The sequence below is a fragment of the Pectinophora gossypiella genome, chromosome 8, assembly GCF_024362695.1.
Source record: "Pectinophora gossypiella chromosome 8, ilPecGoss1.1, whole genome shotgun sequence".
Taxonomy (NCBI): Eukaryota; Metazoa; Arthropoda; class Insecta; order Lepidoptera; family Gelechiidae; genus Pectinophora; species Pectinophora gossypiella.
Window position 1 is genome coordinate 10,794,300 of NC_065411.1, and position 27,814 is coordinate 10,822,113.

The 27,814-nt window shown below is 36.2% G+C and overlaps 1 protein-coding gene across 1 annotated transcript; it reads right to left on the reverse strand.

The window, feature by feature from the left end:
- On the reverse strand, nucleotides 1-24,617 carry LOC126368810 (class A basic helix-loop-helix protein 15-like). The gene is made up of 5 exons (XM_050012970.1): nucleotides 24,435-24,617; nucleotides 5,810-5,987; nucleotides 4,147-4,385; nucleotides 3,072-3,211; nucleotides 1-2,688 (listed from the first exon to the last, which is right to left on the reverse strand). Exons 2-5 carry the CDS (start codon nucleotides 5,973-5,975, stop codon nucleotides 2,571-2,573), a joined length of 663 nt encoding a protein of 220 aa, XP_049868927.1. The 5' UTR covers nucleotides 5,976-5,987; nucleotides 24,435-24,617; the 3' UTR covers nucleotides 1-2,570.
- Nucleotides 24,618-27,814: the final 3,197 nt, after the last annotated feature.

Below are 27,814 nucleotides of genomic sequence, written 5' to 3' on the forward strand. Positions count from 1 at the left end.
TAGTCCTACGTACGAGTATGTGTGTAAGTTCATACTATTTGTAGGTAATTATATTTAATTGACTACAGTTTTGGAGACCAAATGTGAGAACTAATTTGCCTAGCTAAGTCACAACACTGAAGTACAGACAACAAGTACAGTATAGTAACAACAAAGTAAAATTTCAATTATTCTGCTATTTTTTTGCCACAACCGTTTATGGTAGGTAAGTACTTACCTGTTTTCTAAGAGGTGCAAAGTTATTCCTATTGCAAGAATGAATACTGAAATGAAGTACTTTTTCAACGTAATTGTCCTATATAAACTTGTTGAAGGTCAATTTAACATTTTTGAATCTACGTCATTTCGCAAGGTGTTTATGGCTGAGGATAGTCTTACAAATAGGTACTTACCTCCTTACTTATAGTTTAGGCGTTGGGAATAGTAAACATTTTTTTCTTTCTTTTAAAAAGCATGTGATGTGAAATGAGATACAAAACCGCTAGATATGGTACCTACCTACTCTCACAAACACCTAAATAACAATTTAAAAGTTACTAACGTTGCATTTATTTACCTATTATTTAACCCTGTTTTCAACTTTTTTTGTAAGTAGGCATCTATCTGCATTCAATGGTAAGTAACTAAAAACGTATAAAAATAAATCCTTACTTCTTCTATCGTGTGGGTTGTGAGGTGAATTACCAACCGCATCAACCCTGGTGTCAGGGTTATTATTGAGCCGCCAAAGGACCCTGACATGGCTCATGTAATGATGTTCATGTACTTACTTACATCAGTAAGTAGTAACCGGGACCATAGACCTTACGTGCTTCCGAAGCACGGATCATCTTACTTTTAGACAGTCAGGCGATCAACCTGTAATGTCCTAACCAAACTAGGGATCACAAAGTGATATTTGTGATATATCCCCATCGGGATTTGAACCCGGGACCTCCGGATCAAAAACCAGACGCTCAACCACTGGACCCCGGAGACCGTTAAATCCTTACAATAGGTAATTATTTCTAACAATCTATTTTGGCACTACTATAATATATTCAAGTGCTATTCTTACAAGACTAGGTATTTTACTCACGTCCAGGTAGAAAAAGAAATACCTATTAGGTAGGTATATCTCTTTTCATCCTGAGTAATCCTATGTAATAGTTTATAAACATGCATAGAGTTTAAAAATATTCAATAAATATCATCCGCTAAATACTAATTTTTATTACTTTTTTGATTTTATTATACAAAATCTACCACAAACATAGATTATGTACCTACATGCTACTTCAATTTTCCCATGCTGCTGTATTACGTTCCGTAATCGTAAGAAATATTGTACAAAAACGTAGAAAGAAAGAATGAACAACAATAAAGTATACAAGGTGTGACATCGTAACGAATACTAAGGGGGATGATTCAGAAAATGATTCTGAGTTAATGAATCAGAATAATGAGCTGAATCATCCCTCTCAGTATTTGTTACGATGTCACTTACACCCCGTACGAATAGGTACAGGTAGCCATACAAGTTCGTATGGTTGTTAGTGACAACAACAAATACTCAGGGGGATGATTCTGACCATGATTCTGAGTTGATATCAAGTAGAATTTTCTTGTCGGAAAACATGAAAATTTTAGTGTTTTTTTAATTATTTTCAGGTCCATACTTTTGCGACGGAATCCTCCACTTGATATCAACTCGGAATCATGGTCAGAATCATGAAACAACTACAAAAACATAACATGCGGATCGTATACAGTTATACACGGATCTACGGACCATTATTATTGACCTTTGTAATTATGTCTCAGCAGTAATCATATCATAGGTTGTAACTTATATTAACTTATCTACTTACTTACTTATAATCTTCTTACTTTTATTAATCTGGTTTCATTTCATAAAAAGGTTTGAAAAAACATTTTTGAATTCTGTTGAACTAAAGTAGAAATTACCAAAATTCGTCACCAGACTTTGAATTTTACGCGTTTTACGTATTAGTTTCATGTTTGGAAAAATCAGCAATTTCAAATCGGAATCGCAGCGTTGACAGAATATTTCATAGTTTATCAAAGAAATATGAAGACCTCATAATAGATAAAGGTGAAGAGATTCGGTGGCCAGAAAAACAAGAGTGACTGGTAAGTAACATAATATGAGATAAGATCAATATAAATGAAAGCCTTTTGATAGAAAAAAAGTTTGTGAGACGATAGTTGCAACAGCGTAGTATTTATTTGTTGGAGTTGGATACTTCTCGCATTTTTCGCAGTACCTAGCTTTAGGACCGAACCTGTGTGAACTAGGAGCCGTTATGTCTGGTCTTCATTTCCCGATCCTTATCATCAATATCGTTGTTATTCTGCTCACCTCTGTACATAGCCTCACGTTTGAAAAAATACTGCAAATTGAAAATTAAGTAGGGGGTTAATCGAAGCCTATGGGAAATGTTCCATAGTCTATAAAAGAAAATGGAGGGCGGCGTGCGGAGTTGCGTTTATTTGTTGGAGTTGGCGTGCTTCTCGCACGCTGCGCAGTGATAGTGAGGCCGCGCCTGAGTGGACCTGCGGCTGCGGCGTCAGGCCTCCACCTCCTGACCCTCGTCTTCCACCTCGTTGTTATTCTGCTCACCGCTGTACTGCGAATCGTCTGCCAGCACACGAGCCGGCTCAACGTACTCATCGTCTTGCGTGTAGCTGGAAATTTATTATTTTTAATTATTTAATCTTTGTAAAAATCAATAAGGGTGGTACAATATATAGCTCTGTATGTCTTATAAATACAGAGCAACACAGGCCTCCGCGGAAGTTAAAAGAATAAATACTTAGTCTTTGGATCGGATAATGCTACATTGACGAGATTGTTTGTCTCGTATAGTTATAACGTCAGAAAATATCAAACGGGTTTTACTCATTATAGGTAAAACTAATACTCATCTCAAACGGATTCCAGGTAAGAATCGTAGAAAATCTAAAGATATGAGCGAGAGTTCTCTCTAATTTAGAAATTGACTTGGAAACTAAAGAAAAATGCAATCAGGTACTTGGCAGTACAGTATGAAATAAAAAACTATACTAACTTGTACCGAGGGCTTTCTCCTCTCATTACCCAGATGAGATTGGTGAGCGCCTTGACGTAGTTCCGGGCTAGAGTGAGAGTTTCTATCTTTGACAGACTTCTATTATCCTTCCTCACGTGCGGAATCACCCGTCTAAGATCCTGAAAATATGAAAAAATAAAGAACATTATATTTCTTTTATGAATTAAATTCATATTCACAGAAAGAAAATTTCCACATCAGCTCCCTAGCATTATCCCGTTTTTCACAGGGTCCGCTTACCTAACTTGAAGATTTGACAGGTCCGGTTTTTATAGAAGCGTCTGCCTGTCTGACTTTCCAACTCGCAAAGGAAAAACCAAAAAGAAAAGAAAAAAGATATCCAAATATTTGTCAATATACCTGTCATCATCTCTCTAGCGTCATCCCGTTTGTCATGGGGTCCGTTTACCTTCTACTGTTTTTAGAACGTCTAGGGCCCTGTGCTGAAGTTTTTCTTGCAGCTTCTTTTCCCCGACTATACAGTTTGTGAGAAGCTGCAGTAGTTTTAGGCGGATGAGACGTTCGTTATTAAGTAACTATGTTACCCGAATAAAGATATTTTTGAATATGAATTTGAATGCCATTCGAGGCAAATCTTATAATAAGCCACATAAAAATACTGTTCATAATTAACTATTTTTGTAATTATTAGAATTATCAGTAGGTAGGTACGATTTATATTCGAATTTCAATCAATTTACATTCTTACTGGGAGCGAATTTTATTTACCGGCTTTCTACCTACCCTAAATTAGATATTTACTTATTATATAGAAAATGGTTTTATAGAATCTTTAGAAGTATTGACAGCGATAAGGTCATGATGATATATCAAGATCATGAAATAAATATAATATTAACTCTCGACTATATAAATCATATTTGCACATAGTAAGAGATATAGGTATGGCACGAATTAACTATCCGCGGTTCACCAAACTTTATTAGACCAACGCGTGATAAACAAGTGAATCCTATCTCCATCTGAAATGGTCGATAGCCAACTATTTTTGTACCTAATTGAAGATTACAAATTCAAAGATCATGAAACTCACTTCGAATGCTCGGTTGAGCGAATGCATGCGCATACGTTCACGTTCATTGCTCTCGAGCCGTCGAAGGTTCCTCTCGCGAGCTGATATGCCGCCGCAGCGCCTGCGACGGCCGGGGCCTGCGGCGGGGCCTGGGCTCCCGCTTGAGGACCCACCAGCTGCAGAACGGCGGGGCCGATTCGCACGTTCGCGCTTCGGGACTTCGGGGCTCGGCGCGTCTGAGCCGCTGCTGTCGTATTGTTCTGGAAGGGAGGGAAGCTCAAGGTACAGAAGACTTAAAGAGTAATATAGCGAATGCTTGACTAAGGTAGATGTCTGTTAAAGCATCATCAACAGCCTGAGCTCGTCTACTGCTGGATACAGGCCACTGAGCTTGTCCTCGGATTTTCTTCTCCTCGTCAAATATACCTACTTGATATGTTTCGAACCATAACGTACTTTACTCATCTAGAATTACGTAAGAGTACTTAGCTAAATATGTGGTAATACCATAGTCAATTGTGGTAGAATTATTATCAGATTGAGAATGCATGTACACGTCATGCCCATCGCCACGAGTAACTGAGTAAGTACCTACCCGTACGAGACATCGAGCGAGAAACGTGCGATCGATAATTTGTATTATTTTCACGACTTGTGTGCAACTTGGTTGTTTTTCCATGAAACGGCAAGTACATGATTAATATAAAAAAGTGAATTTACTACAGTTTTTGTTCTTCATGGTAATTCAACAATATTTGTACAGAAAAAATATACTTATTCGTCATTTTTATCGATTCACATACCATTTCAAGATTTTATTTACTTTATAAACAACAATTTATTTACTTACTTACCTTTAATTTCTGAGTATTACTTAAGTAAATATACTTCATACCCCCTCCTGTTAATTGAGAGAAGGCCTGTGCCCGGCTCTGGGACTTATATAGGCTATAATAATATGTATTTTATGTAAGTATTCCCTATATTTACAGGGAATAGAACTAACGAAGTGGAAAACTCGCTATAATGTACAGTCATGAGTAATATCATGTACCCACTTTAAAACCCTGTCGCATTATCATATTTGACATTTAATGAGAATTGTTGTTTAATTTGTCAAAAAAGTTAATGTGAGATGGTTTCAAAGTGTATCATATTAGTACTCGTGACCGTACACACGTCAGGACTCTATCTCCGTCACGAATTGTTGGCAACGTTGAGTGAGAGTCGCTTTGTGCAACGATCACTCTGAATTTACGACGAATCGAAGAGTCAAACGTCGAACGCTTTGTGCAACGAAACTTAGCCGTTACGTAACGCCGCCCCACGCTTGATAAATCGTTTGCGTAATACTGCGAGTGCAGACTAATCGATTCTATACGCACGGTTTCGGGCGATTTTCGTAACGTCCTTATCAATGCTGTGCGGCGGAATCACACGTCCACTACTACTTACTATTCTAATTTTGATCTTGAATAATAATTACACTACTGCACGCGTAATTTCTTAGTTTTATGAACCAAGCTATTCTTAGTTTTCTCAGTTCTTACTTTCTTAAAATTATTAGAAGTTATAAATACCTACTACTTCTAATGAAGTCCTTCTAAAGGATAAGGTATTTATCGCTCTTTGAATCTATTGCTCAAAATAAAAATCCTAATATTAGTATATTTAATTAACTGACCTTGCTGCTCCGCGTCCATAGCTACATTGCGTTGATCAGCATCATTGTAATAGTTGGGACTCTCGGTGTTATAAAAGTCGAATTCGTACATTTCAGCTTCGTTGTTTTGGATCTCATAAGATGGAGATGAAGGGCCTGCCTCCTGCGCAAATTGAAGGTCATGCATTCTATAAGTAATCTGAAACAAAAAAAAAAATACGTGACATCATTACTAAATTACCGACATCACTACTAAAGCATAGAATAAGGAATATTACTAGTCTCTAGTGCTTTTAGCTCACATGGCATTAGGCACCCTATATATGTAACCAGCTCAATATTACTAAAAAAAACTCATTAGCACTAAACTACTGGATTGGAGCGCATTGTGTAAGTATCAAATAGGCTCCTCACTAAATAAACTAGGTACATACTTACTTTCGAATCTCGCGCTAGGAACTTTATGCTTTTTTCGCATAATTTACAAAGGTAGAATAGATAGGCGTACTTACAGAGGAGTTTATATATGAAGTTTCATAATAACAAATTCACATTGAAAATGATCTTTACTCAGTAAGTAACATAGTTACACTTTGAAGTGTCAATAAAACATTAAAAATCTCCAGGAAGATTAAAAATTGGTTAAATATGATTGCAATGAATGTTAGTTCATGCCCCGCACTCTATTCTGCTCTTTAAAGTCTCCGTTATGCGTTAGTGACGCATACGTACGCATACGCACTAACGCATACGTACTTACAAGTAGCTAACGTTAGCGGTATTAAACTGCAATTTCTTAATCGAACTCAAAAATATCTTTATTCTGTAGGTAACATAGTTACAACTGAATCCTAGTGTAAAATATCTAAGTAAGATATCTTGATCTTAGCTCGGTGAGGTGTGGGTACTTAGTTTATTTTGCAATGACTACCACAATTGTAATATACTCAGTCGTGAGCTTATGTCTTATATCTCGATATTATTTACTAGCTTTTGCCCGCGACTTCGTCCGCGTGGCGTGTTATAAAAGAGAGATCTTTGTATGTGTGGGAGTGCATATCAAATTTCAAGCATAGATGCTTGAAATTTCGATTTTTTCATACAAATGTTTTTTCCCGCTAACTCCCGTTTCCGTGGGAATTTTGCAATATCCTGTTGCAACTAAGCTTTAAGTTAACTAAAGTACTTGCAAATTTCAAGCGTCTAACTTAAGCGGTTTAGATTTTTCATACAAAAGGATTTTCCCGCTAATTCCCGTTCCCGTGGGTATTCCGGGAATACCTTTCTTAGTGCACCTCTACGGTACCTAAGCTACGTCCCTTCCAAATTTCAAGTGCCTACGTTTAGCCGTTTAGGCTGTGCGTTGATATGTCAGTCAGTCAGTTTCTCCTTTTATACATATATTTAGACTTACAAAACATGCAGATTTCAGCAGTCAAAGTAGGTAGTACCTAAACAGAAATTGTGTTCCAGACCTATCTAGGTACAATAGATAGCAGCGAGGTCTAGAAAACGGACACGCAAATTCGATATGTAAACGTTGATGGATGCCGCTCGCCTGAAGCCTCCGAAAATATATTAATTCTCCGTCATGCAGTAACTATCACGTTCATGGCTGATTCGCTGCATGCTATAGGTACTTGTTATTGAAATATGAAATAATGGCCATGACACGTCTTCTTCTGACTTGTGGCATTTTATTCATACGTTACGCTCACAACTATATGCCAATTGACCAGTCAAAGGGCACATCGCAAGCTGAGCTTTCTGTTGGACCAAACGTAGTAAATGTAGTAGTAGTCAATTTATAAATAAAATACAAAGTAGAACAGAAACAGCGAATTTCTCGTATCTGGGGGCACGGCAGTGCCCCCGCCAAGACGAGCAAAGCGTAGCGCAAGAGCAGGCACTACCTCCCTTTTCTCGAAACGTTTCGTCGATTTTTTGTTTTGTCTAAGTACCTTTCTAACTTGAAATTATGTAACTATTACAAAAAATTACAATTTAAAATGTGGCAGAGTCCCATAGAGCAACACGGACCTCCGGCGGACCATAACCAAGTCCAAGTTAAGAGCAATACATTTTCAACATCTACTAACAGTATATATAAATCAAATTGTGTCATTTTTCTCTTTAAGTAAGTACTGCAAACAAGTTAGTCACTTTTTTTTTTAAATAATATACGCTCGCATTTGACCACAATCTCATTTGATGGTGCATAATGTGGTTTAGGGTGGATCACGGTTACCTAGCAAATGCCTATTCACTCTAGCCTTGAAGAGTCACAGATTATAACGAGTTGGGAAAACAGACGACGTCAAACAGCTCCAAACCTTCGCTGTTCGCATCAAAAAGGAAGAGGCAGACATATAATAGTTATTAATTTATATATTGCAAACCGTATTGCAACTGCCAGGGATTTTAAATTCATTCCACACATATTCGATACAGCATACCTATATATAATTAAATTTGATATCGAAAAGAAAATAATAATATAAGTACCTACATTTTCAATACTGTAATTCCATGCTACAATAACTCAAGCGATAAAAGCGAGACTTATATTTATACATGTGGTACACTAGATTAATAAATTAAAAACCGGTTTTCAACTTGTTAATTGTAGAACATAACGTAATATTATTAAGTCGGTACTTACTTACATAATTTAAAATGTCTACCAAGAGAAACGAGGATATCTGTCCAATAAAATGTCCACTTTAACTGAACTACTTACTAACTTGTCTTTAAAGATGATAACTTGTCTTTAAAGATAAAATCATTTATTTGATAATAGTACGTACTACCCATATCTAAAGTCTTAACTGAAAGCACAGGCGGACCTGCAAATATGAAACTATCTGTTCGTCGAGAATACACAGGTAAAAAGCAAATATCCCCACTTCCAGAGTGCATTTCATCCATATATGGAAAAAGTGGTAAGGTGTTGGTAAGTAGGTAGGTACCTAACCTTTCTATTTACCTGAAGATAATGTAAAATCTTTTCATTAAAAACTAAAGTACTTAACTTTGCTCAAACAGGTTGCTTGTTTTGGTAAGTAGTTAGATGCCTAACCATCCGACTTAGCTGGTGATAATTAGTGGCGGTCCTAGCAAAATATTTAGGTGGTGCGAGTCCTCGAAGTTGCACCTCTTAACCCTTAAAATAAAAAATGTTGTTTACGGCCACCCGGTATGAGCAATTTATCCCCATGAAGTTAACTAGCGCCCAGGGTGTACCAGGCTTGGTTGATTTTGGCGCCCCCTATTTCGGCGACCTGTGCGGTGGCACACCTCGCACCGCCCTAGAGCCGCCACTGGTAATAATGTAAAATCTTTTCATTAAAAACTAAAGTAAGTAACTAAACTTTGCTCAAACAGGTTGCTTGTTTTTATTTTAAGTGGTCTTGCGGTGACGTTGCTTTGTAAACCAGCGCCGCAGAGTGAAAAATAATTACTTAAATAATATGCGAAGCGAACTTAATAAGTCTCTGGATCCCCCAGTACGGTGCATCGATAATAAAATTACTTGTCCAGTTCAAAATATTGCGATATTCCCTACGTTATTTTACCCTCGACGCTGCAGGTACAAATGGACGCAAAATTCACGTGTGACGTGTCTTGATGACGTCATCGACACCGAAATCTAATTTCTGACGGTGTACAGATTTTACTACCTCCTGTGACCTGAAATAGTACTTTGCCTATACCAAGTGAGAAAGGTCTAAGAAGTGAATGTCTTCCCAGGCAAATCTACAATAAGTCGCGTAAAAAGTTATGAAACTTGTTTGTAAACCCTTTTTTTGTCGTTTGACATCAACTTAATATAACATAGCATGTACCCTCGAAGGGATAGGCAAAGGCAGAGATATATTGTATAGGTATACACCCACTTTTCACCAGCTATTTTCATTACATGGAAGTTAACCGGGTTTGTGTCCGGTTATGGCAATAGACTCGCCAGGGAGCGAAACAATAAATAAAAAATAAAATAAAATTAAAATTCTTTATTTCAGTTTAGTACACGTTGTATAAAATCTAGTAGACTCGAGCCGTCTTGTAGACTAAGAAAGTCTGTGGCAGAAGGCTTGGCTCTTCCTTCATTTAACATAAGTACTTCAGTAGACTAAACATTAATGTTAGGAATTTAACACTTCATAGTTACTTACTATTGTGTTTTTTTTTTGACACTTTTGTAATTGTTTTCAATGTTGTTGTGTTATAAATGTGCAATAAAGCGTTTTTGTATTTTATTGTACACTGTGACTTAGTAAGTAATTTCCTCCAAAATTACCTATCTCCATATACATTTAACACAATAAATAATATTAAATACAAAAACTGCCATTAATAACGAAAGGAAAAATAATTCATTGATTGTTATACATAATACATTCTGTCAACATTCTATGGCAGCCATATTGTATTTAATTAATAAACAATATTGTGCGTCACGTCATGTACACTTGTCTAAATAAATAAATGAAATATATTTCAGTTTTCACTATAGCGTGTTTGAGAAAATATAAGCCAGCATTGAAGGCTAACATGCATTCTTGTATAACGAAAAATAGACGATAAACAAATATTATATTAATAGAATCGTATTTTTATATATGCCACAATAATATAAGTAATTTCCTTTCTTCACAATACCTATAGGTACCTAACAGTATCGTAAAAATAAGAAACTTAAGTTTTTAAAGAACTTAAAATGAATGCGTTGCCATCTTTAACAGGACCGGCTTGAAGTAGAGGAAAAGACATCAACGAGTTCCCGAATCACTTACATAAAATGAATATATTTACAGACATTAAATATATAAGAGATTTTTATTAAGTTACACACACGTAGAAAAGATCACGCCTATTTATTGAGGTAGACAGAGACCACCGAGGTCCACTAACTACGATCCTGACAAACCACTTTCGCTTCTCACATGCTCATCGAAGTCTTATTTAACATTTTATACAATATTTTACACTAAGTATATATATATATATATATATATATCACTATACACTATTTTACATATAATAATATTTTATGTAATTTTTTTTTAAAGGACGTCTAGGGCCCTATGCCGAGGTTTTTCTTGCAGCTTCTTTTCCCCGGTTATACAGGTTGTGAGAAGCTGCAGTAGTTTTAGGCGGATGAGACGTTCGTTATGTAAAAATTGACGATTCAAAGTGTAACTATGTTACCTACTGAATAAAGATATGTATTTATGAATTTGAATTTCGCTTTTACTTATTTTATTTTCTTCGGGTATTATACAGCATTAATAATCATTAATAGTAACTGAATATAAACTAGTAGCCATAGATAAGTAAAGTTATTTAGTTAAATATGAAATTGTAAGTAAATATAATAAATAAAATAACACAAACAGCTTCCGTAGTCTAGTGGTTAGAGCGTTGTGCTCACGATCCGGGTTCGATTCTCGATGGGACATTGTCGAAATCAGTTTGTGAGATCGTCCTTTGTTTGGTAAGGTTGCAGGCTTGAATCACCTGGTTGTCCGAAAAAGTGATGATTCCGTGCTTCGGAAGGCACGCCCAAATGCCTCCACTAGCCCGCAGTGGAGCAGCGTGGTGAAGTATGCTCCATACCCTCTCCGGTTGATTGAGGGGAGGCTTGTGCTCAGCAGGGGGACGTATATAGCTGTTTATGTTATGTTTGTATAATAAATAAGTAACAAGTTTCATTTTTAGGCGTCAACCTCGCCGCGTCGCGTCGGTATAAAATCACGATCAATGTGACATTTGCGTGACATTTCGGATGTAATGTTAGTAACGATGACTACGCATGTGCCGAAGCGTACACAATTAATTTATTTAAAAACAAGTTGTTTATAATAAATTATTTATTTTATTAATCCACTTTACTTAAAATAAAAAAATAAAAACATACAGTTTTATACAAATAAAGTAGCAATGTATAACCACTTTAGTGTAGCGATTGCGTTGATTACTTTTCCTTTCTATAAAGATCACGGCAGCGGCGTCAATAACTTGTTCTGCTTCTGAATGTATTTGAATATTTTTTGCCATTCCATGACCAACTCAAGATGGTTTTTATGGAGTGCTTACAATGTATAATATTTCCTAATAAATAAATAAATGCAATAAAATATTATCCTGATTATCTTGTATTATTCTTAGACTGTCCTTTGAGCTTTTTATTTTATAATTATTAAGTAGGTAGTATACTTACTTAATATACGTTTTGTTTTAAAGGTCTAGAGCTGATGATGAAAATTAATAAAATTCATCCTTTAGAAAGCGAACAACTATAACAGTTTACGCTTTTAGACTGATAAGTCCATAAGATCAGGGGTAAACGGAAATCCTTTGCTATCATACACTATCAAAAAATCTATATGCTTGCCAATTTTGATTGGGATACAAACTACTAAATCAGAGTAGATTAATAAATATCACTTGCCGGTTTCGATTGGGATACAATTCACTAAATCAGAGTAGAAGAATAAATATCGCTCACATACGTGGCTTGGCTAGACGATACCAAGTGGATACGTCATCACGGGCCGGCCGAGGCGACCTTCGCTCACTCGCTTTCACCTTGCTCGCAGCCGCTTATCACAATCTTTGTGCTCATACTCTACTTGTTGCATAACCTACTACGACGATATAATCTACTGAGAACAATTGTCAAACTTCATGGGACAATGTCGCGTCGACTTTCTTACACTTTATTATTGAAAAAACTATCAACAAGATCGTTGACCTATACGTAAAACCGTCAATGTAATATAATGTTGGGCAAGGTCAGCAACTGGATGGGTGTCCTGTAAGTATTGTTATTTCGGACGTTGTCGTATACAACCTTCGCGTGACTTACAATCGGTAATTGTTGTTAAATCGTATTAGCATGCTCTATAAACACCACAGTTGAATGCAAAGAAGAGCTTGGTAGGTACATTGTTTCCTTTCAGTATGTAGATGAGTGCCTTTATACGTAATTAAATACACAATCGGCGATTAGAGAGCATACTCAACTGTGCTCGCCGATCATGGGGCCTTATTTTTGAATCGCTCGCCTTCAACTAGCGTGCGAAAATATACAGACAGAAAACAAAAATTATAGAGACAGGTATACCTGTCTCATCTTGCAAATGACAAGTTCTGATGTGCAACGTGAAATGGGTATATATTTTCGAACGTGACTAGAATGCAAACGATTCAAAAATTACGCCTCTGGTCTATGATTGTCAGTGGTTGTTGATAGTGCTCGCCCGTCACCACCTATAATCGCCGATAGTGTAGAGGAGGCGTACAACTTGATAAATCGATTATGTACTTATAAAAGTATATTTTAGAAACGACACAGTTTATAAAATAAAACCCTTATGTGACGAATCCTATTACAAAGTACGTAAGACAAATTAGTGACGGTGGTGTGACGCCGCTTTTAATGAACTTGTAGTTAAAACATGTTGTAAACTGAAATTAAAATGCGAAATCAGATCTATACTTATAATAAATCTGTAGAGAGGTCAATTCTGTACATTAAATATATTTTCAAAATAACTATCAGGGGGTGATTAGTGATCGATACTGATGCCAAAAATGCAATCAGTAAAATTTTTGTCTGTCTGTCTGTCTGTATGTTCCTAGAAACAAAAACTACTGGACGGATTTTAATGAAACTTGGTACAATTATTCTTCATACTCCTGGGCAGGTTATAGTATACTTTTCATCACGCTACAATCAATAGGAGCAGAGTAGTGGAGGGAAATTTTAGGAAAACGGGAGAAGTTACTCCATTTTTTAAGCTTCCGTCGCGTGAGCAGCCTTAATGGTTAAAGTTACATAGAAATCATGTATGACGGAAATATCTAAATATAAAAGGCTGACTGACTGAATGACTGACATATCAACGCACAGCTTAAACGGCTAAACGTAGGCACTTGAAATTAGAAAGGGACGTAGCTTAGGTACCGTAGAGGTGCACTAAGAAAGGAATTCCCGAAATTCCCACGGGAACAGGAATTAGCGGGAAAACCCTTTTGTATAAAAAATCTAAACCGCTTAAGTTAGACGCTTGAAATTTGGCATGCAGGTACCATAGTTAACTTAAAGCTTAGTTGCAACTGAATATTGCAAAATTCCTACGGGAACGGGAGTTTGCGGGAAAAAACATTTGTATGATAAAATCTAAACCGCGTAAGATAGATGTTTTCAATCTAGCATGCATGCTACGAATAAAAGCATGCATGCATACCTTAGTAGGTAAATATAAATTTTAGTTATGGCTGTATTTTGAAAAATGGGAATTGGCGGGTAAAAAAAATTGTATGAAAAAATCTAAACTGCATAAGTTAGATGCTTGAAATTTGACATGCATATATTATATACCTTAGTGAATGCAAAGTTAAAAAATTCCCTGGGAACGGGAAGCGAGTTAGAGGCTTGAAATTTATAGCTCGCGGTAGTGGCAACCAAGAAACGTCGCGGCCGCGGCGGCGTTTGTGGGGCGGCGACAGCGGTGGCGAGGCGCGGAGGGGGGCAGATACCCGAGTGATCAACCGGAACGCGGCAGACGCGTGAGGGCAGACGTCGTTGATGGTCGTGTCAAATATTGAATTTTGCGGGCGAACTTTTCACTATTCTTGGATGGTTCAAATCTTTCGTAGGTAGTTTTCTGTTGAATTTTCCAGGCGGACGTTTCACGGCGTATTTCTGTTGTAATTTATAAATTTTGTTTAAATTTTCGAAACTGATCGTATTTTCCTAAAATATCAAACCAAATCATAAACTAATAATCTAGAAATTAATAACAATTCATTATTTAACTGAGCTACTTATACTGTAACCTCATTTAAAAATAATAAAATTAAGCATTTTTTAACCTTTCTCCCACACACACAAAGATCTTTCTTTTATAACACGCCATGCGGACGGAGTCGCGGGCAAAAGCTAGTGTTTTATAATTTTCTCTTCCGAATAATTAGTAAGTAAGTCCTAAGTTTAAAAAGTATTAAGTAACTCGTGCAGTAAAGTACCTATTAAGTAACATGTGACTTGGCATGACGTTAATTTTATGTCTTTGAAATTTTATTCCTTTTGGTGAAATAAATATAATATGAACAGCCTATTTTTATCACATTCTTTTATAAATCGGGTTATGCAACATAATTTTATTCCATAAAATTTTTGGGTTGTACGTAATAACCAATCTCATCAAGACAACTCATGTAATGACTACATGTACTCGTACCTACTTAGTTAGGTAAATATTAGCCACGACCGTCTGGTTAACGTGTCCTCCGAAGCACGGTTCATCTTTCATAATTTTTCGGATAATTGAAGGATTACAAAGTGATTTTTGTGATTATGTCCCCACCGAGATACGATCTCAGTACCTCCGGATCGTGAGCTCCACACTCATCCAATGAACCATAGAGGTCGTTATCTTAGGAGCAGCAAAGTTATCTGACTGTACTTAAATAACATTTAGTCCAAGGCAAAAATATTTGCTCAAATCTACAGGAATGACGAAAATGTAACTAAAGAACATAATGATACCTAGATAAAGACATAAAACTATGCAAGTACGTAGGGACTAAATTTTGTGTTAATAAAGTTATTGCATTTTTAAATAACCACATTCTTATCATTATCACGTTTGTATTGGAATTCCAAAAGATTTTTCTCAGGGAACTTAGAAAAAAAGTAGTAAAATATAATATTATTAAGTATGTTTTATTTAGAGAGTTCTTATGTGTATGTGTAAGTGAAGAAGTTAAAATTTAAAAGTAAGAAAGTTATTTTTCTTTCTGCAATTATTTTTGAATAATATTTTGAATGCCATGGGACACAATAGGCAAGGAAGGAAATAAAAAATAACTAATAATTTTGAATTAAAAATAAACGTTATAGATACCTACGTTAGTATGATAATATTTTAATTCATACCTAAAATGGTCTTAATAATATTAGTACTTACTAGTGTTATCTTTCGCAATAGCGGCATAGATAGGCATTAATAAGTGCGTTATCTTTGAACCTCGCGCATTCCTTTGCTTTGAAGGTTTAGGACAAACAATTCAGTAGCTAACTAGTAGCCTAATTCAAATCCAAATTCAAATTATTTTATTTTCAGATTAATATCCATAATTATAAGTACATCAGATTAGATTAGATAAATTAAAATTAAATTAAATTATATAAATCAAATAAAATTAATATAATTAATAAAAATGAGATAAAATACATACGTACCCCATCTTTTTCAAATAAATATTTTTCATAATGGTAAAAGGTAGACAATAAAGTTTTGTTTAATGTAAAGGAATCACTAATAGACGAAATATTGATTCCAGACTCGATGATTCAACTGAAGAAGGAAGCTGTAAAATGTATTTGATACTTATGTACAAATTCAAAAATATCTTCTATCAATAGGTAACACAGTAACATAGCTTTGAATCGATTTTTTTACATGACGATCGTCTGATCCGGCTAAAATTACTGTAGTATGTAAAATTCGTGAAAACCCTGTTCGGACACCGCGTGATTTAGGTACATTGTACTGTCATGATCACCTGATTGTCCAAAAAGTAAAAAAAGTTCCGTGCGTCGGAAGGCACGTTAAGCCGTTGGTCCCGGTTATGACTTACTGATGTAAGTACGTAGTCGTTACATAAGTCATGTCAGGGGCCTTTGTCGCCTCAGTAATAACCGTGACACCAGGGTTGATGGGGTTAGTAATTCACCTCACAATCCACACGATAGAAGAAGAAGTGTCATGCATCAATCCCGACTGGAGCTCTAAACCACTGAACTCAACTTTATGAGTTTGAATTCTTGTTTGAATAAATCATAATTGTCATTGTCATTGTCATGTGGTTTCCAGGATTTGTGCCCGGATAATGCCAATCGCCCCCGTGTAATCACGGGACTTAAACATAGCTAGCGACGAGTGGGTGTATATATTATACACCTCTGTCTACCTCTTGGGGACATAGGCGTGATGATTATGTCATTTATTCCCACGTTGATGATCCAAACGCCCACGCTGATCAATTTTGTTTTCTGTTCCTTTACTTAAATTTGCGCCGTGGTCTGGTGGTTTAAGCGTTGGACTCACGAGTCCGGGTTCAATTCCCGAAGGGGACATTGTCTAAATGACTTTGTGAGGTTGTCTTTTCTTTGGTAACGACATTGCAGGCTTGAATCACCTGATTGTCCAAAAAAGTAACAAGATTTCCTTTGGAGGGCACGTTATGCCGTTGGTCCCGGCTGTTAGATGTAAAGCACCTCAATCAACCCGCACTGAAGCAGTGTGATGAAGTATGCTCCATAGCTTCTCCGATTGATTGAGGGAAGACCTATGCTCAGCAGTGGGACGTATATAGGACGTATATATGTATTTAAATTAAATTATTCCGAAATTCCACGCGGACAAAATCGTGAACTGTTAATACTTTACTTGTGTATAGAAAAGAAGGTAGGACTCGCTTAATTATTCACAACATTCAACAAACCGTGACTTTCGCTTATGATAAAAAGTAATTCCCCGTCCAGATGACGATAACAGTTGTTTCTATGGAAATAATCTTAGTGCTATTAAATTCTAGCGTCCGTTACCTTCGAAATTATATTTTAAAAGTAAACCTTTCTTTCATGGCTATCAACAATATATCCCCAATAATCAATTAAGTATTTTTATTTCATAATAGCAATCAATCAGTAATCAATGAAAATATAAAAAGTAAGTGTGACATTTCTTTATTAAAATGTAGCTAAAGGTAAAGGCTATGTAACAAACAGTGAAAAAATAATAATATTATAATAGTGATCTATTTTGTCTAGCCAAGCGTGGGAACAAAATACCTATCTACTATAGGTATAGTAGAGTTTCACTTCCAACTTACTAGGGACAGGTCCTCAGACAAACGGTTTTTTTTAAAGAACGTCTAGGGCCCTGTGCCGAGGTTTGTCTTGCAGCTTCTTTTCCCCGGCTATGCAGGTTGTGAGAAGCTGCAGTAGTTTTAGGTGGATGAGACGTTCGTTATGTAAAAATTGACGATTCAAAGTGTAACACTATGTTGCCTATTGAATAAAGATATTTTTGAATTTGACAGACGCAAAAACAGTTTAGGGCTACTAATAAAGGAAGCCGTCTCTTTAAAGAATCAGAAAAGTACTTTAAATCCATTTTTCGTTGGAATAAAACATCGAAATATTTATTTGCGCCACTCAAGATGTTAAAAAACTAGTCCTACGAAAGAAAAAATCCTCAAAATCGGACCTATCCCTGGCAAAGTAGAAGTTATTTAGGAAGCTTCGGCTTTATTGATTCCATTAGTAAAATTATAAAATTCCTATAGCAAAAAATGAAGACAAACTGAAATAATTAATTTTCTTTTATTTTCAATATTTTACAATAAAGGTGTATAAAGGAAAAGAAAACTAGAACTACTAGAACTACTTAAATAAGATTATTTCGTTAAATAAATCCTCAAAATTCCTCGAACAAAACAGCAAATGAAACATGAATTCGAAACATTTTAGCCAAAACCAATTCATTTAGATAGGTACTTAATACACCCATACTAGCATATTAGTCAATACGTATTATATGATAGAGAACTATTGCAGTATCCTATTACACGATTCGCTCTGTGTTGACGCTGGTTTTAATAATCCCTTTGACGTCCTTTCCAATCAATTTCGGTCAATTTTCTGTGCGTTGTCGCGACAGTTTGCGTGGCTTTATGAACTCTTTATAATAACTCGATAATTTCAATTCTATATATGTGAAAGTTTGTGTGTGTTTTTTGTGTGTATGTGTGCCGTTGGTCCCGAGCTACACGCCCAAACGCCTCCATCTACCCGTACTGGAACATCATGATGGAGTATGCTCCATACCCCTCCGGTTGAGGAGAAGCCTGTGTCTAGCTGAGTAACGTATATATATAGTATTCATGTTATGTACCTAAATGTGGAAAGTAAAACTAGCTTACCAAATTTAGTCATTATTGTAACCCTGAATTTGCGTTTTTGGAGACAGTCTTACCGCCGTCGTCTACGCCAACAAAACAATAATGACATCTCAGACATAAACATGCTTTATCTATCGATAATACGCCGAGACAACACGTTTAGCTATACATATGGACGTGTATCAATGTGTATTAATTGAGAGAGGTGTGCGTATACTGCGATATCAGCTGGTTAAACATTAAACAATACCAGTAATTGTGTATATGCTTCTGTTTGTAACTCAAGGTTCCATTGTAAGTTATTAAACGACGTATTTTTTGTACTCTTTTATTATGCACTTGTAATGTAGATATGTGCACTTGGATCTGGCTCTAGCGGTCTCTTGTAGTATCAGTAGGCATGGATATATAAGTACTTGACCAAAAAAGAAGGAGTTTCAAATCATTAAAATAATAAAATATATTTTTGCCTCCTGTCTGTTAGAGGTATCTGCCTATACAATACAAACACACGTAGTTATATACTTAGTGACGCCATTTTCATAATGAATTACGATCAATAATTCGAAATAGTTACGTATCATCAATGCATATTCCAAACACAAAATAAAAGCTGAATCGGCACAAAATTGCCGAATAAATTTAATTTTACAAAAAGCCCTTAATGTAGGTGCCATATATCAATAGGAATGTTGTCAATCCTCCATATTTGTTAGCCTCCAACCCCAAATTAAATCCAACCTTTTATTTTGATGATACGCATGTCTGAGTTATTTGTGTTTCGTATTTCTGAAATACGTTTATTTGCTATCGGTGCACTGGTATTGCATTGGTATATTTAAAAAATACCCACTTATTTTTCTCGTATCAAATCTACACTGCAGACCCATTGTTGAAACTCACACAGCATTATCAAAGAAACTATACGTAGAGATATAATAGAAACTATAGGTACAAAGTATGCAACTCCTGTGGAGTATGGGACGTAACACATAAAAGTATTAAAGAACTAGTGTGAAATTCCGAACATGGTTTTCATTCGTAAGAGTTTAACAACATAAATGCTTTCATAGAAATATGAATTCAAAGCGTAGCTAGATTTCCTCGCATACCTTCCATATTTTCTCTGTAGCAGGTGGAGAGAGGATTTCCAAGGAAATGCTATTTAGTTATTTCCAAGCGTCCTCAATAGAGTTTTCGAAGGGCTTAAGAGAAACTATTGGAAATTATCTAATATTCTATAAAAGAATCAAGTAAGAGATGCAATTTATTTTGCTATATTTATAGTTGATATAATGTAACCTGAGAGGGGTTGTAGATTGTATTATGTCTGATCTTAAAACGGTCTGATGCATACGTTGAGAATAATTAAGTACGTCATAGTGAAGGGATTATAAGCAATGAATTTACAGACCCCTAGGATGCGCTGATGACCCTAATGCAAATATTGAATTGGATCTCCTTTCTACATCACATGCATGCAAAGGTAAAGTCGTTATGTGGATAACACTCTATAGTAGGTAGTCTACATTTTACGCTTTCCTTCCAAATATGTAATTTCCAGATCTTATCTCCCATGACAATAACAATAATGTCTTTATTGTGCTGAAAAGTCTTACATGAAGTAATATTTCAATAGATATTTGGCACTTAAATAATTATTGTGACTAGATCAGGTATAAATGTTTCCTAACTTAGCTAAGGATACTACGATTTATTGATGCTTTCTTTAAAAATAATGTTTTTTTATACATGTCTCTGTCTTAGTGATAGTAAAAGAAATCACACAGGTAAGTAGCTGTCGGAAAATTTGGTCAAAATCAAAGAATGAATTAAGTAATCAAATCGATGCTAACTTTTGGCATAATCATGTGTATACTGTGTATATGATGTAGTAAAATGAAACTCGGCCGGCTACGAAGTTGTATAACTCCCATTAGGTATGCATGTAGTTACGTACAAACAAATACCAGCTTTGTGCATCTGTCAGAGATCGAAGCATATAGTGTTCCGACGCACGCTAGCTCACTGGTAGCGCCGACGGCGTTTTGTTTGATAGCACCAAATATTCTTCAACTATAGCCAGCCGAAAACCAAGCGCAACAGCCCTAGTATTACTAGCAATAGTTTCACGTTTCCCTTTCCATAACCCCTGCTACCGGTGCAACCAGAGCAAAGTTCCACGAAAGGCTTCGCTTGTTTGATTTCAATTCCATTAAAGTTTCACGGGAAAAATCATGGTCTATTTCATTCAGATTACCTGCGCGTATGTGCTAAGCCGAGTGGGTAACGTCGGGGCTAATTGAACTGGACTATATCTAACTTCAAACCCTTGTTTTCAACTGAAAATTGTCACACAGACAATTGACATGATTTTTTTTTTGTAAAATCTGTACAATAATTTTACGAGAACTTTTCGATGCTTTGCGTATTCATTGGCAGCATTATATCTCTCATTGTATGAATTTGAGATAAGGTTTTATATTTCTACCAAAACATCCGATAAAATACACCGTTCTCCCCCTCCAAGACAAATGTCATTGGGGCTCAAGTATCGATAATAAGGCTGCTCCTATTTACCTTACTAAGTATAATCCTACATCTAAAACCAACACTAAAACAACGTTTTTTGAATCGTCATTTTTACATAACGAACGCCTAAAACTACTGCAGCTTCTTACAACCTGTATAGCCGGAGAAAAGAAGCTGCAAAACCTCGGCACAGGACTCTAGACATTCTTTAAAAAAAATCATAAAATATTACAGTTTAGTAATTTGGCTGCCTAATATCAGTTCCTAGACAGTTAATCCCATGCATTCATTATCTTCTAAATAATCACTACCTTTATAATAACCATTTTTACAAAGTTTCTGTTTAATTACTGTCTTAAAACTGTTGAAAGGTAAATTCTTAAAGTCAATGGGAATCTTATTGTAAAAACATTGACATTGTATACTCTCATTGTATGCATTGCCCATTAAAAGATTTATGCAATCGACTGACATGTAAAGCAAGTTTATCTTTATTCCGGGTATTAACCATGTGCCAATTTCATCATGCTAAAACGATACATTCAAGCAGATTCTAACGACCCATATTTAAGTTTGCCAAACGCATAAGTCGGTTTGATACCATCAATACTAAAAGTGAAGGTAACACTTTCGCTGCTCTTCCGCGGGGTACAGACGCTCAGGTTTTTGTTCGTTCCATTATAGTACTCTACTCACTTTCTATAAGCGATAGACGAGATACGACTTGATTTTTTATCGACTTCCAGATACGATTAAGTAATTGCTAATGACAGTTATCTATTCAGCAGCTAGTCTTGAGTTTTGAAGCGATATTGTTTATCTAAATTTTCATCAAGATTATAATGAATTTAGGAACAGTTGTGCCTTTATAATAGTTAGTAAGTACTTACTGTTTATTAAGTCTATATTTGCTTTTGTTTTGTAAAGTGGGAGAGAAAATTCTGTGGCTCGAGTTGTTATTTCCGAATATTATATTTTGTGTTTATCACTACTGTTTTTATTATAAATTGATGTTATTTTATTGCAGCTTGTTAGTATCAGATAAATGAAATGTAGAAGAGATACGGTTTCCTGTAACAACTAATGGATTTTCCTTTGATAAAGTATCAACGTCACGATGTTATTTAATAAAAAACAAACATTAAGTAAATGATAATTAGGTCCGTATTGGATTCTCTTGATATGACTACAACGTCTCCGTCGATAGGGTGAGTTAAAAATGGAATTATTTACGTGGTCACAATACTTGCAGCCACTTTTAGTAAATTGACCAAAAATCATCTTGTTAGCCAGGGCGGGCATTCGTCCCTTTGTTGAGTTCTACATGTCAGGAATAATAAAAAAATCATGTAACATTTTAAGTTTCCCTTTTGGTGCCTGGCCTTACACGGATTTAATTCGGAAGTTTTATATATTCGTTTTTTCTTCTTCTTCACTTATCCCATTGGGTACCTATGTATTTCACGCTGGTTGTACGCACACATTACAACATCATAATCCAGGATCCGCTTATATATACCTAATAGATAAGTAAAATATTTCATAATATGCAAAATACGACAAATAGAAAGACTAATAAAATTAAGCTATTCCGGTACAAATCGTGATGAAGAATTAATCCACGTGTAATTAGTAAAAGTCATTATAACGAATGTTGATAATAGGTCTATTACGACGTCAATGTAAGTTGTACGGTCGGATTAAAAACGTGTCTTAAAGTTAACAATCTCATCAGAAAGATGATTAATTAGGTATGTGGTGTAGTGGTTAATAAGGCTGTTCAGAAAACCCCAAGTGTCATTCCCGGTTAGTTTAATTCTGGAAACGAGTTTTCAAAATTGGTTTTGGACAGTTGTAACAGTAAGAACAAACCACCAGTACAAGACACTTTATTTGATATAGGGCAGTTCAAGGCCTTTACTTGAGACAATTATCACAAAGGCGCAAACGGGAGATATAGATGAATCCCGCGCAAAAGATTAAGACCTCATAATAAAAACACCTTTCTTCCCGACTGTACAATTGATTATTCTATAAATACAACAGTCAAAATACATGTTAAAAATCTACTCACTCTATCTGAAGCTGTGAAATCAAAAAAGTGAACTTTTACCATGATGATACTGGCACGCATGCACTATGGTGTAAGCCCTAGCTAAAAATGGGAGAAGCTGGGAGTTTCACCCCGCTATCCTGGGCACTGCACATGCGCCGCAGAGGTGCATCTCACTATTGTTACCTAAGTCTTAGGACGCCATTTTGTTCTAGAACTTGCCTAGGTAAAATGGACCAGCGCAGGAACGCGGGGAGGCGAAGCGAAAGACTGAACCCCAAAAATATTACTATTGGTAATAATTAAGAATAAAATCTTATATATTCTTGTAAATAGGTAGAGTACGTTATAGATGTATTGACAACCTTGTATTATTGATTTACGACAAGCATTACTAACGCGATAGTATACTTATCGCACCATTCCTGACGACTTCAAACCCGAATTAACTTCTGTTACAATAAACACTATTTTGTTTATAACTCTCATTCACTTTAAATATCTTTAATTGGATACTTATTTGCAACCAGATAACTTTTAGTTTATAAATAATTTCGCTGCAATTACTAATTTGTAACTACTGATAAGTAATTAAGTAAGTAGGCAGTGAATGTAAAAAGTTTTTATAACTTTTTCCAAACTAATATCGCTTACGATATCAGTACAGTGCATTGAAATGCCAAGGACATGCTAAATGATCTAGATTTACCAAACATGTAGGTCACACCGACATACCAGTTGCATGCTACTTAATGAAGAGTAGGTAAGTACACGCTCAAAACAAGATAAAGGAAAAAGAAATTGAAGGGTGGTGTGTCATTTAAAACTCTAAACACGAAGATGACAGGAACATTGGCTGACGAACTTAAACTTTCCAAAAATATTTCGCACTTGACACAAGTAAGGATTTTTTGAACGCGCATTATTAACCGCAATTTAATAATAAGATGAAACGTTTTGTCTGTTGACAACCTATTCACGTAATTTAACAAAGAATTTGCCTTTCACTTAGCATTCGAAACTGACACGTAGTCTTAATTTTGTTACGGATCGCAAATCAAATATTAAGTAATGATGACTTACCGGTGTTCGGTGATAAAAGTCCAGAAATGGTCACAGTTTAAATAAACATGGTGGTTGATGGGAGGAAAGTTTGTGTAAGTTTTCGCGTTTGGCGCGGTTTGAGCCGGACAGAAGAGGTGAGAGGGAGACGTGAGCGCGGCGCGCTGTCGCGGCGACGGTCAGTGCCGAAGTGGAGGTGCTGGCTGGCGCGCCGGAGCCGCCCGGCCCGGCTTCTGCTCGTGCCCCGACCCGCTACCCGCCCTTATGCACCTCTCTGCTCATGCTATAATTAAATCCAGCCCTTCCTGCCCGGGCAGGATGCACGTATTGATTTTAATAAATGCAACCTCTCGATTTCCCAGAATTTTCTCTGTATGTACCTAGTTCCGTGCCGGATCAAAAGCAACGTAATATTGCGCGCTGTTCTGATTTGCTCGTTTTGAATGTTGTTTGACTTTACAGTAGAATGGAACTGGAAAATTCTGTCGCAGTAAATAATTTATAAATAACTGCAACTTAAATACAGTAAAATACTCGATTAGACAAACATTGGTGCTAATTCCTGTAAATACCATCTAATTTTATTTTAGGTTATATCTGTCATTTTCTTATCCGCCGAAAAGGAAAGGGACGGGTAATCGACAAGCATAAAATTTATGGAACACACGTCAATTTTAAGCACAAATCTAAAACAACCGTCTAAAAATTCGCCCGGGTTATTCATTTATTTACTCATTCTTCCTAAAATTAAGAGCTGTCAATCATCCGTCCCTTTCCTTTTCGGCGGATAAGAAAATGACAGGTATAACTTAAAGTAAAATTAAGAGATGTCTGCAGGAATCGGGGCCTGTTTTGAATTCTACCTATCTAACGTCACAACAAGAGAAAGTAGGTATACTGTAACATAAAAGTTTCCTTCTTCCAAAGAAAAAGAAGGTCTCAAAATCCTTCTTGGAGGGAATATAGGTACCTATCCATTACCTAATACAAGGAAAAAGTATTTTTAGTTTTTGTACGGAAACAAAAGAAAGTGAAATCTCAATGAAGAAAATTCTCTATTCTACTTCGCCAAAGTTTTCTTACCTGTTGCATCTTAGAAAGACACAGTCGAGAACAAAAGTTGTAAGTAATACACTGTTTCCGCTAAGAGATAGATATGTATCAAGAGCAGAGCTAGAGGTGTTTGGAAACGGCTCGACCTTTGTTGAGTCGTGTAAACATGTTCCTAAGTACCAAGGTAATCCTGCCTGAGTCGGTTGCTGGGACGACAGAGCAACAAGTGGTCCGGCGTGGGCACGCACCCCCGCCATCTTTTCGATTTTACCCACTCGCGCTTTATTTTATACTCCTAATTGGATAAAGAAAAGTTGTATTTAGAAGCATTGACTGGAAATTAAAATATTCCGCGGAACTACCTACAATTACTTAGGTACCTACATGTATCTAATTCAGTTTGTTTATGGACTTTAGATTCTAGGTATGTTATGTTATGTACATACCTACTTACAAGTTTAGATTGGATCTATCTTGCATTAGATAGTTAATTTGGACGTGACGTGTAGATTTGCCGCAAATGGCATTAGATAAGGAGCAATGAGGGATCTTACCCGGTACATTTAAGACAGTAATCCTAAGGGTGCCCAGTTCAGTTGTTGCAGTGCTAACCTATTACATTTCTACTTTTTTTTACTTGATCGCATGAGGATCGCATGACGTACTAATTACTGCTTAGTAGAGTCCACCGGAAAGCTCCTCAAAAAGCAAGTACAGAGAGGTTGATTAAACACGACTAACAATACAATCCATACTAATATTATAAATGCGAAAGTGTATGTGTGTGATGTCTGTTTGATTGTCCGAATTGACATGACTTTTTTAAGTGGAGGTAGTTGAAGTGATAGAGAGTGACATGGGCTATTTTTTATCTCATTTTAACCCCCCACTTCCCTAAAATGGGGGAGGTGGAGGTTTTTATAGAGCATTCCTTAATTTTCATGGTGGAAAGCTACAAATTGGCTTAGGAAAAGGTTCCCGTGTTACCCCGACTTTAAGGCGAGCGAAGACGCGAGCACATGCTAGTGAACTATAAATTATACTTTATGTATGCAGGGTTGAATACATTAGCCATGTTCTTGAGGATAAATCGCAGATTATTGTTTTTCAAATACCTAAGAGATATCATATGATCAAGGCCGTTTTGGACATGGTCAGGCGAGGATGCACAAGGTTTTATCGTAAGAAAATAAAAAATCTATTTTTTTTTTTGACGTGACTTGTAGATTTTCCGCAGATGGCATTAACTACTTGGTCGGACAAATGGGAAGCACAGAGGGCTCTCACCTGGTACAAAATTTAAGACAACAGGCCTGAGGGTGCCCAGTTGGGCGCGAACCTCGGCTCAGAGCGTCACCTGAGAGAAAGAATCAATCAAAAATACAGCTGCGAAATCAGTGGAATCATATCGATTAATCATCAGTTTATTCTATCATGAATCATCATGACAGTCAATGATTTTACCATTAAGATTGCTGCTGACCTACCTTACTATTATAAAACTATTACGTATTACGCAAATTCTATATTCCAACTGAAAAATCACGCCGAGTTCAAAAATATATTTCTGTTTATTCTTCTTCTTCTTGTCGTTTCGATGGCATTAGATTTATTCAGCCCAGTATTCCGCCACTCGAACAGCATCCTCGGTGGCACTCATCAGCCCCTCTCGCGTGCAGGTATCAGGGCACGCGGGGTAAGTTATCAGATGAGCCATAGTTTGTGGCGTAACACCACGCACGCAGCTCAGATCCGATCCGATGAGAAAACCCCACCTGGACAGGTTATCTTTACTTCGGCCAACCTGTGTGCGGAGTCTATTTTAAGATAAATCTTTATTTCTGTTTATACTTTGCTATGATACTAATTCAGTCCAAACCAGTTGTTTACTTATCAAAGCTTTTTGGCTATTTGGACTCTACTACAATCCGAACTTGTTGTACGAAAGGTAGGTACTTAAAAACAGAGAAAATTGCACGGTTGCCCATCCCTTCTAACTGACCGGACCAATCGATATTAAATTCGAAATTCGGTTTAATATCAATTGGTCGAAACACAATCCCACCTGACGTAACTACTTAGTTACTATTACTAACCTAGCTAAGGATAGATTCAAACACATTAGCAGGTAAGTAGGTATAATTATTGTATAGAACTATTTAACATGATAATATATACACATATTTAATGTATAAAAACGGCCTCCGTGGTCCAGTGGTTGTGTGTTGTGCTCACGATCCGGAGGTCCCGGGTTCGAATCCCGGTGGAGACAAATAATAAAAATCAATTTATGATCTCTAGTTCGGTTAGGACATTGCAGGCTGATCATCTGATTGTCCAAAAGTAAG

Bases quoted from the DNA above. Each gene is read 5' to 3' on its own strand.
- LOC126368810 (XM_050012970.1), bottom strand. From the start codon at position 5,975: ATGCATGACCTTCAATTTGCGCAGGAGGCAGGCCCTTCATCTCCATCT. The intron at 4,386-5,809 runs GTCAGTTAATTA...CCTCCCTTCCAG, and splicing joins TATGGACGCGGAGCAGCAAG to AACAATACGACAGCAGCGGC. The intron at 2,689-3,071 runs GTTAGTATAGTT...ATAAATTTCCAG, and splicing joins GGAGAAAGCCCTCGGTACAA to CTACACGCAAGACGATGAGT.